An 11,388-nucleotide genomic window follows, 5' to 3' on the forward strand; every position below is an offset into this window, starting at 1 on the left:
AATCACTCTTTTTAGAGTGTACTCTCTCTAAAAATGGACTCAAATTAAAATAAAAAAGTTCAAGAATTGAAGTTGTTTGAATATTATCTACATCACCTCTACAATGATGGATTACCTGAAAATATCTTAAAAGAACTATTTTCTCTACTTACACATTGAATGTAAATCATCAGAGGCGTTTATTTGCTAACCCTTTGTGACTCATAAACATATATAAAAAATCATAAAATAACACCAATTTTATAAGCAGTTCCAAATCTGAAATTTTAACCTAAATTTATTCATATTGTCAAGTTGCTGAACATATATGGATATGTTATCTCTACTATCAAGCAGTTCCTATTCTAAATTTACTAATATCAAATAGATGAAACTCTGATCTATATAAATATATTTATCAACAGCAGAGCAGCTTTATAACTCAAAATCAGAACACAAATCCTGATCATTTTCAAGTAGCCATTGCGGGGCTAAGAATTTTGCACATATTAGCAAGAAGTTTGGAGAAAGAAACAAAACAAGTGGACATATCAAAGATACTCGAATTCAACTACATGGCTTCCCTAAATTGTTCAAGTAAAAGAAGCCTGCAAAACCGTCACAAGCTCATTTGGCTACTAGTTTTGACTCTGATGATGACCAGCCAGCAGAATAACACGATTGCATAATAGCGAACACACAAAAGCAGAACAGCATAAGTTGTAGAAGTGCATGATAGGAAGTTTCAATTTTTCTAATCTTAGACTGAATAGGAATTGCAGAATAGAAAGTTTAAATTTCCAAAATTTTAATGGAAATAGACACATTTCAAATTTTGGGTAATTACGGAAACGAGAATTTCCCTTTCCCACATCTGCTGGAAACGGGGGGAAACGCATGTCATGAAGAGTTTCCAATGGGTACTTTCAGTTTCAGCCATAAGGTATCATCAGATGCATAATGAGCCATCATTGAAATAGAACAAAACTAAGTATTAATTAATACATAGCTTAAATGAGGTAGCAAAAGAAGCAGAACTTCCCATGGGTACTTTCAGTTTCAGCCATAAGGTATCATCAGATGCATAATGAGCCATCATTTTCTCTATAAATTACATCTAATGACAAAGATGATAGAAAACAAAATTCGAACAAACAAACAAGTTACATGCTCCAAATTATAACCAACTCAATTCTACAGCACTTGCAAGTAAGGAAGTAACACTCTAAGATAACCACACAAAGTAAATGATTAAAAGATAACATGAAAGGCAGATATCTTTCATGATTAACAGAAATTTAAACTAGCAATATGTGAACTTTACTGTGAGCCATTGGCAATAGTTCTTGATCACTCCGCAGCAATTATGCTACTGTCCGGTAGCATTCCTTTATAAACAGTGTCGCAGCCACTTCCTGGCCGGGAAATCTGCTATAGTTGCAGTTGTCTGCAACACTTTCCAGCTCTTCTTATGTAAATACTCTTGCCTTTTGAGCTCCTCCGCCATATAAGAGATGTTACTGCAACAGGAAGCCCCCATTGTGCTAGAAAGGTCTCCGTTTACAAATTTTGTTTCTTCTTTTCTTCAAGAACTAACACAACTTATAGTTACAAGGGATTAAAGATAAAAAAGTCCAATACAGCCAACACCTGAAATATATACCCGAATAAAGCTACATTAATTAGAGGAATTCACTGTATGAAATATTTTTGATAGATTTGTTCTTTATTTTAACAGGTACAAACATTTAAGATCGCAACAATACACCCTTAAAAATAATCTAAGCCTTAAGAAATCCTGGAAACTAAAATTTGATTGCCTCTTTTTGGTACACATCATCTTGTTTATAGATTGATAATAACTGTTTACTATTATTACTTATGCTTATTTTAGAAAGCTTAAATCAAGATCAGAAATCATGTAATCATATGCAGGGGAAATAAGTATCATAAACTCATTTCGTAGCTTGAAAATAACACTAGATGCTCAACTATCATGCAAATGAAAGAAAATTTTAAGCAATTGATGACCGCTTTGTTTAACATTAGTATCCTCACATTCTATTCTAACATTGCTATTTTAGAGATTAAAACCATTTGACAAAGCTGATCAACTTATCAAAGAAATCACACACTTTTTCATAAAAATTCTCATCCACCGCAGGAATCTCTATCCCTAGCACAAACTACCTACGTATTTTGACCGACTCTTTACACTTTTGTAGTCATACTAAAATAAATTGAGTTGGAGTATCAATAAAACATAATTTGTAAGCAGGTGTAATAAATGTAAATTTCAACTCATCACTCACCTTGATATACACGAAGACTTTTTATAGTAATTTCACAATGGCTTTATTCTCAGCTACCAACATCAATGTGGTGTTATCTGCAGAGAAGCCCTTGCCACGCATGTCACGAATAAGCTCTGTTGCCTTGGCTAAATCCTTGGAACGAAGAAATCCATGAATCATCACATTATAAGAACAATTATCTGGCGAGCAGACACTGTTTTCCATATTTTTGAAGATCTGGTATGCTTCATTTAGGAATCCTCTCTTGCTAAGTCCATCAATTATTATAGTATATGTGTAAACTGTAGGCTGCAATCGATCAATAAAAAGTCCAGACAACAATTTCTTTACATCCTTAAACCTTCCAGCTTTGCACATGCCTTCAATTATGATATTGTATGCGGCTATATCAGGCTTCAATTTGGCCACTTGCATTTCATGAAATAAGGATAATGCTACATCAAGATGCCCGTTTTCACAAAAGCCATGTACCAAAGCTGAGTACGTTACTACATTCGAGAGGTAGCCACTTGCACACGCATCTTTCAGAAACTTGAGTGCTTCCCAAGGTCTTCTTGTATGACATAAGCCATATATAAGAGAACTATAAACATAATGATCAGGAACTAAACCTCTAGAAGACATTTCGTATAGAAGTTGCTTTGCCTTGTAAATACATTTCTTCTTACAATACCAATTGATCAAGATGCTATAAGTATGGACATCAGGATGGCAACCCTTTCTCATCATCACATCAAACACTTTCCTTGCTAGATGCATTTTTTCATGTAGGCCATATCCATCTATTAATGAACTATATGTAACGACATTAGGCTCAACACCCGTTTGAATCATTTTGCTGACTATAGATTGGGCTTTCATTATCATTCCATCTTTGCAAAGTTCATCTACTAATGCACTGAAAGTCACTACATTTGGTGCTATATTCCTATCCAACATTTCTTCGAACAACGCAGAAGCTTCCTTCCACTTACTTGAATAGCAAAGACCATGAATTAGTGAAGTGTGAGTTACAACATCAGGCAAAATTCCTTGACTTTTAATCTCTTTGAAAAGATCAAATGCTTCATCAACTTGGTTACGCTTGCAAAAACCATCAATAATGGCACTGTATGTCACCACATCAGGCTCACAACCTTTCTCCGCCATTCTTTTGAGCAAACCCATAGCCACATGCAATTTTCCAATTTTACATAGACCATTCACAATCATAGTGTAAGTACGCACGTTAGGTTGATGACCCATAGCTACTATTTTATCAAACAAATCTACTGCATGACCAATTTTAGCATCTCTACATAAACCATTGATTAAAGTATTGAAGGTTACAAGGTCAGGTTGAAAACCAAGCTTCAAAATTTTACCGAGAATAGAAAACCCCAAATCCACACGATCTAAACGGGAGAAGCAATTAATTAAGATGTTACAAGTATAAACATCAGGTTTAATACTCACCAATTCCATCTGGTTGGACAAAGAAATGACAGTCTGAAATTGATCCATCTTCACCAGGGAAGACGACAATTTATTGAACTCAATTACGGATGGCCGGGGCTTGCTGCGAAGAAGCTTATGGAAGGAAGAGATAAGTTCATTGAGGTCAGCAGCAGAGTAACTAGTATGGAGGGGAGAAATGAAAGGCGTAATGTGATGAAATGGAGAAAAGGAAGAAAGAAGAAGGCGTCTGGAGGTGATGGTGAGCATTGTGGATCTGATCTGATGATCTGAATAACAAAATTGAGAAAATTGGGGATTCTGATTAGAATGTTAAACTCGCCCTTTTTAAGTCTTCTCTTTTGGGGTTGCATTTAACTTTTTTTTTTTTTTTTTTATGATTCATTTTCTTAAATTAAATAACTTTCGGATTCTGATAAAGATAAATGGTTGGTATAAAGATAAAAATATAATAGTCAATAATTATTATTCAATGTTTGGTATGAATAGGGATAAAATAATACATTTTACCATTTTAATCTTATTTAAACTACATAACATTAATTTAAAAGATAAAATTGACTTTTTCATCGTATCAAAATCGTATGAGTTTATCTCACATTTTTATACCACCCCTATTGGATATAAGATTTGAGGTATAAGATGCTTATTCCTATAAGTCTCATTCTTCTATCTCCCAAACAAATACGAGATAACCTATCTCGTGTTTTTTTATCCTTATCTCACATCCTTATACAATCTCCTCTTGGGTATAGGATTTGAGGGATAAAAGATTTATTCCTCATGAGTCTCACTCTTCTATCTCTCAAACAAACATGGAATAACTTATCTCGTGTTTTTTTATCTTTATCCCATATATATATATATATATATATATATATATATATATATAACATGGTCATGAATCAAGTTGGGTCGGGCTTGGGCCGAGTCTATCGTGCTTTCATGTAAAAATATTAGAGTTAATTACATAATAGTAAGGTTAGATAAATTATTTCAAAAAAAAAAAAGTAAGGATAGATAAATTATTCAAAGAGAAATTTACATAGAAATTCACTTTTGAAAAACTATGTCAAATCACAATTTTGAACTAAACTAATAAAATCATTATTTTTAAACCTTTTAAATTAGGTGTTAAAACATATTATATTTGATATATATAGAAAAAAAATGGCATATTGATAACTTGCTAGATTCGATTTGATGATCTTCGCCGCAGTTACCTGCAAAACAGAACCGGAGACAGGATCTCCGGGAAAACTCTCCGACGATCAAGTCAGTTTTATGGGAAGGTTGGTAAATTGATACTGGTATTGTGGGGAAAAGATGTGAAAATGTACCTTCCCATTTGCTTCTATGTCCTTTTTATAAGTGTTCCTAGGTAACCGCCGGGGGCGGTTACTCTTTCCAGGCCACGTCCCTTACGTGGCTACAAACGTGGTCTCGTTTGTTTTGAGTGGGAGGTTTAATGCTCCGTTTAGGATTTCGGAGCGGTTACTCGTTTTACCCGCTTCCTTTATTCGGAGCCCGTTTGATCTTGAACCATGGGCCTAAGTATAGGTTGGGCCCGTGTTTATGATTCGGCCCGGTTTGGTTTCACGGATCATCACATGCCTCCCCCTTAGTTTGGCAAGAGCCCTTTAGGGTCTTTTCATATGTTATAGGGGACTCTTCGTCTTTGTCTGGATATTCAAAATTCGAAAGTGGTTCTTTGTTCTCCGTCATTTCTTCTCCGGCGTCAACCCTTTAGCGTTCGTTCTTCTCTGTGTTCTCTTTCACATGTAAGTGTTCCTTTCCGCAACTTGTAACTCGTTCGACCATTTTCTTATTTCTGCTCGTCTTTCTTCGTTAATATGTCGAACCCTGACCTCGATTTCGCACCGTTCGACGAAAATTACGTTCGCGAGGTGTCTCATGAGGTTGATGAGATGGTTGATGAAGTTTCAACCAGCTCTCCTTGGTCTGATTCCCATCCCGCCGATTTTCTCCATCTGGCGAATACAACTGATGAGGGTCTAGGTTTTGACCCTAAGAAGTTGATTCCACCACCTGTCCCAACTCCCCGTTTATTACCAAAAAAGGACAGGTTGGGAAGCCTAGTTTGCCGCGAGACGATTGATGACTTGCGGGAGCAGTATCCTTGGCTCCAAGGTCTGGAAACCATCATTCCCGGGGAGAATAGAGGGTCGGGCGACTACCCAAAGGGGTATTTCACCATTTTTGTCGCCCAGATTATCTGCGGTTTCACGTATCCGCTGGCGGATGAGATTGCTTCCATCCTTGGTGGTTATGGAATCGCACCCGGACAACTGCATCCCAACGGATGGGCCGACTTAACCTTGGATAAATTTTTGATAGATTGTCTGGAGGTTCCCCTCTCGCTCAAGATTTTCTCTAAGCTTCATCATTTCAAGAGTTCGGGGGAGTACTTTACTTTCATCCGACAGAGCGGTTACTACGGCTTTGATGAGAAGTCGAACAAAATCCGCGAGTGGGATAAGTCCTATTTCTTCATTAAGTTCCATGAAGGGAATCCAAACTTTCTTCGCTGCTGGGGCCGACCCAATGTAAAGAGTTTGAACTTTGGTTACCCCAGCAAGGACGAATCCGATATTATAAAGTTCTTGAAGAGCACTCCTCCTTTTGTATGGACATATGATCAGGCATTCCATATGCTAAGAAGCCGAGTAGCGATTGCCTACCGCGAGGGAGATCGTGTTGTCTATATCCCTTATCGCGTTTTTGTACAAGGTACTATTAACTTATTTCCAAGTTGATGATTTCTTTTAACCCTTTGCAGGGGTGATCCTTTATCTCAACTCGCTGCAGATCGGGAAGCGAAAGCCCTGGCGAGAAGGAAGAGGCGGATGGCGGGAATAACTTCTGTTGCAGGGGCGAATTCTCCTGTGGGGGCGACTCCTTCTGTTGAGGCGGTTTCCCCCCAATTGCTTCCGTTTCACAGGGCCCCGCTTCTGTTTCTGAGGAGCTTCCCTTAAATAGGAAGCGGAAGAGTAATGTGGATGTGGAGTCTTCTCGCCCTAGGAAGAAGAATACCTCCGTATCCTTGACTGTCGGTGGTACATCTACGTCCACTCCATCCAAAGCCAAGGGCGGTCCCCCATTTCATGAGGTATCATAATTTATTCGCTCTTCTTGCATTATTTATTTTCTCTTGTCAGTTTTCGCTGTTCTCCTGACCCTTCTCCTTGTGTATCCATAGCCGATTCCTGATATCAGCGGATGGTGGACCAGAACCTTTGGTAAAGCCGTGAGCTTTTCCTGTAGGGACATTGTTTCTTCCATATGCAATGTCCTTGGACGACTTCCCTCCGCTTCTCCTGTGCGCGAACAGGTGCCACTTCCGACTGCCATGGAGGGGATTGAGAAGTGAGCTATAGAGGTATATTGCTTTCCACTTATGTTCTATCCTTCAAGCGCATGTCTTTATTCGCTCTTTTTATTCGCGTATCGTCTTATATGCAGATTATCAATTTCGCGGAGGGTGCTCTCTGCAGGGATGCTGAACGAGCTAGAGAGTTGAAAAGCCTTGGTACTGAATTGGCGACTCAGAAGTCGCTTTTTGATGATGTCCAAGGCAAAGTAAAGGTCCTTGAAGGTGCTTGTCAGAAGGCTATGAGCGAGAAGGAGGAAGCTCTCAAATCCCTCCAGGCGAAGTCCGATGAGCTTCAGAAAGTCATTGATGATCTGAATTCGTCCAAGGAAGCCTTGGAGATGCAAAAGAGGAGGGCCGAGGAGATCACAGCTGAAGATGGTGCTCGCATCTATTGGTATGGAGAGCGGATTCATGCGGCTTATGAGCATGGACATCCAGATCATGTACTTAATCGCCCCAAGGTTCCCATTCCTGAAAAGGATTTAGCTGAGAAATGGGACAAGTTGGAGGCCGAGGATGCTGATATGGATGAGGTACTTCTCCTGGATTGGCAGAGTTTTCATGATTCTCCAATTAGCTGTGAGATCCCAAATCAGAACGTAGAAGGAGGGGCACCACAAGATGTTTCCCACGTTGAACAAGATGTTTCTCGCTCTGATGCGGTTACTGATTTGATTGTTGGGGATTCGCTTGAAGCAGATCATCCCACAGGAGAAGATGAAGGAGCCGCTGAAGGCGAAGGGGGGCAATAGAGGCGAAGGAGAAGAAACTGTAGTATAATTTTATTTATATCCGAACTGTTGTATATAACAAACTGCCAGTATATATATCAACCGAGCGACCTTGCCGCCGCTTTTCATATATGTGCAATTGTTGTTTTATCCTTCGTCGCTTTAATGCCGGTTATTTTCGTATGTGACCCTTGCCTCTTGCCGACTTCATACTTGTAATTTTTCGCAGTTAGTTTTGTTTTCATTAGGGTGGCCAGACCCTTTTCGCAATTTTTTGAGTACTCGTTTATTCGCTTAATTTTATGCCTTATAATTTTTCTTTCAAAAATAATCATAAGGTTGATCATAAGGTTTTGCGAATGATGCGTAATCATGCATCCGCCTTTCTTTAATAGGCAACACATTTATGTGTGTTTAAGATTAAACATAAGGTTTTGCGAATGATGCAACAATTGAATATCTTTATTGATAAAGAAAAAAGACTTCTTGTTACATGGGTATACAAACTGTGCGGGATCAAAGCCTCATTAAAACCTTTTATCAGAAAACCCAGTGGGAAAAACTCATAAAAGGAAAAAGAGTACTCGTCATTTCCCTGAACTACTCGGCCTGTTTAGATAGGCGTAGATTTTCTAGATTCCAGGTGCGCGGGAGCTTTTTTCCGCTCATTTCTTCTAGTTCAAAAGTCGATGGTCCCAGCTTCTTGGATACCCTGTAAGGCCCGAGCCAGTTGACGCCTAATTTTCCTTTGCCTTCTCTAGATTGTATTTTATCCACTTTTTTCAAGACCAAGTCGCTCTCATTGATTATCACCTTTCGCACCCTTCTGTCATGATACTTCTTGATTCTATTGCGGTATACTGCCATTTGCATGTAAGCTTTTTCTCTTCGTTCTTCTACCGAATCCAATGCATCTCTAATGTTGATAGGATTTTGGGTGTCACAATAATAAATTATCCGATCTGTAGGCGACTTGATTTCAACAAGCAGGACTGCTTCAGCTCCATAAACCAGCGAGAAAGGTGTTTCGCCTGTTGCTGCCTTTACAGAAGTTCTGTATGCCCATAGCATATGAGGTATCTCATCCGCCCAACATGTTTTTTTTATCGCCTAGCCGCTTCTTGATTCCCTGAATCATGGCCTTGTTGGTAACCTCTGTCATACCATTCGATTGGGGATGATTTACAGAAGAAAAATGATTTCTGATCCCCATGCTTTCGCAATATGCTTTGAATTTTACACAGTTGAACTGGGTGCCATTATCAGTTATAAGCGTTTGTGGGATTCCAAACCGTATGATAATGTTCTCTCGTAAGAACTCGATCATTCGCTCAGGTGTTTGAGCAGTTACTGCCTCCGCTTCTACCCATTTGCTGAAGTGGTCGACTGCGACTATCAAGTACTTCCTTTTCTTTGTCGTTTCTGGGAACGGGCCCACTATATCGATCCCCCATGTTGCGAATAGCCACGCCGTCATTATAGTGACTTGTTCGGCTCTGGGAACATGCTTTTCATTCGTATGGATTTGACAGCTGTGACATTCCGCTACCATCTTTTGGGAATCCTCCACCACCTTTGGCCAATAATATCCCATCAACTTGACTTTTCTTGCCAACGCCGCGGATGCTTCATGTGCGCCACAAATTCCTTCATGGAGTTCTCGCAGTACATAGTCTCCTTCATTGCGGCTAATACATTTCAACCATGGACATGTATATGATTTTCGGTATAAAGTTCCATCTCGAATTGAGTATCTCGCTGACTGCCCAATTAGTTTCCTGGATAAGCTTTTATCAACCGGAAAATCTCCATGTTCCAGATATTGGCGGATGGGCATCCGCCAATCTTCATCATCTTCCAGCTCTTCGATGACCATAATCTGATCGACTTTGAATGCTGGTGCTGACCTTATTTCCAAATTGCATGCTTTTTGACTCCATGGTTCTCTACTCGCTGCTGCTTTTGCCAACTCGTCAGCCTTTGTGTTCTGGCCTCTCGGAACATGCACCATTTCCCAGACGACTCCCTTGTTTGTTAACTCCTGCGTCAGTCTGCCGACCACCTGATGGTACTTGACCAGATCCTCCTGTTTCACCAGATAATTTTTTGTGATCTGATTTATCATGAGTTTAGAATCGCTGTAGATGACCACTCTTTCTGGCGTAAGTTCATTAAGCAACTTCAATCCGCATATCATTGCTTCATACTCCGCGACATTATTGGTAGTTTCGAATGTTAACTTTGCCGCATAGTACATGCGAATAACATCCGGTCCCTTAATGACGACTCCCAGTCCAGCTCCATCTGTGGACAATGCCCCATTTGTGAACATACTCCATTCTTCTTTTTGTGCTTTTGGACATTCGTCTTCATCCCACGTGAACTCATTCACGAAATCGGCAAGTACTTGACTTTTTAGAGCTGGTCTTCCTTCGTAGCGAATATCGAACTCTCCCAACCGAATTGACCACTCCATTAATCGGCCGGATGCGTCAGGTTTCTGTAGTACCTTTCGCATTGGAATTCCAGTTCTCACAATGATAGTATGCGTCAGGTTTCTGTAGTACCTTTCGCATTGGAACTCCATCAATCACCGTGCATATCGCCATACTGGTGATGGATACATAAAGAAATAAATCTTCTCCATCCTCTGGCCTGCTCATCAAGGGCGGATAGCATAGCAATCGCTTTATCCCCTCAAATGCTTCTTGACAATCCGGCGTCCATTCAAAGGACTTAGATTTTTTGATGGCATTGTAGAAAGGTAGACATCTCCTAGCTGAGCATGATATGAATCGCCCTAATGCCACCAACCGCCCGTTCAGTCTCTGTACTTCTCTTATGTTCCTCGGTGTCTTCATCTCCATCACTGCTTTAACCTTCTCAGGATTCGCCTCAACTCCTTTGCCGCTAACAATGAAACCCAGGAACTTTCCTACTCTTGCCCCAAACGTGCATTTCTCTGGGTTCAATTTGAGGCCATATTTGATCAGCACTTCCAGGATTTCTTTAATATCTTGCGGGTGGTCTTGCATCTTCTTGCTTTTAATGATCATGTCATCTACATAGATCGAGAAGTTCTCGCCTGATTTGTCTGAAAATATTTTGTTCATCATCCGTTGATAGGTTGCTCCCGCATTTTTCAGTCCAAAGGGCATCACTTTGAAGCAATAAGTTGCCTGATGAGTTATGAATGACGTCTTGATCTCATTCGCCTTCTCCATTGGTATCTGGTGGTAACTGGATTTCACATCGGTGAATGATAAAGCTTCAAATCCCGTAGTCCCATCTACCAATATATCAATGTTAGGTAGCGGATACATATCCTTCGGACAAGCTTTATTCAGATCTTTAAAGTCTACGCACATTCTGTACGTTCCATTCGGCTTTTTGACTAGCACCACATTGGCTAGCCATTCCGGATAGGTGACCTCTCGAATTGCATCTGATTTTAGCAAATCCGCCACTGCTTTTTCAATCGCCTTCTGCCGCTCTGGAGCATGTCCTCTCTTTT

At 39.8% G+C, this 11,388-nt stretch overlaps 1 protein-coding gene across 1 annotated transcript; it reads right to left on the reverse strand.

Annotated features, from left to right (window-relative positions):
* Positions 1-949: 949 nt before the first annotated feature.
* Positions 950-4,042, reverse strand: LOC136206941 (pentatricopeptide repeat-containing protein At1g63080, mitochondrial-like). The gene is made up of 2 exons (XM_065998151.1): positions 2,292-4,042; positions 950-1,629 (listed from the first exon to the last, which is right to left on the reverse strand). The coding sequence occupies exon 1, from the start codon at positions 3,996-3,998 to the stop codon at positions 2,313-2,315; it is 1,686 nt and encodes a 561-aa protein (XP_065854223.1). The 5' UTR covers positions 3,999-4,042; the 3' UTR covers positions 950-1,629; positions 2,292-2,312.
* Positions 4,043-11,388: the final 7,346 nt, after the last annotated feature.

This window comes from Euphorbia lathyris, chromosome 9 (genome assembly GCF_963576675.1).
Source record: "Euphorbia lathyris chromosome 9, ddEupLath1.1, whole genome shotgun sequence".
Taxonomy (NCBI): Eukaryota; Viridiplantae; Streptophyta; class Magnoliopsida; order Malpighiales; family Euphorbiaceae; genus Euphorbia; species Euphorbia lathyris.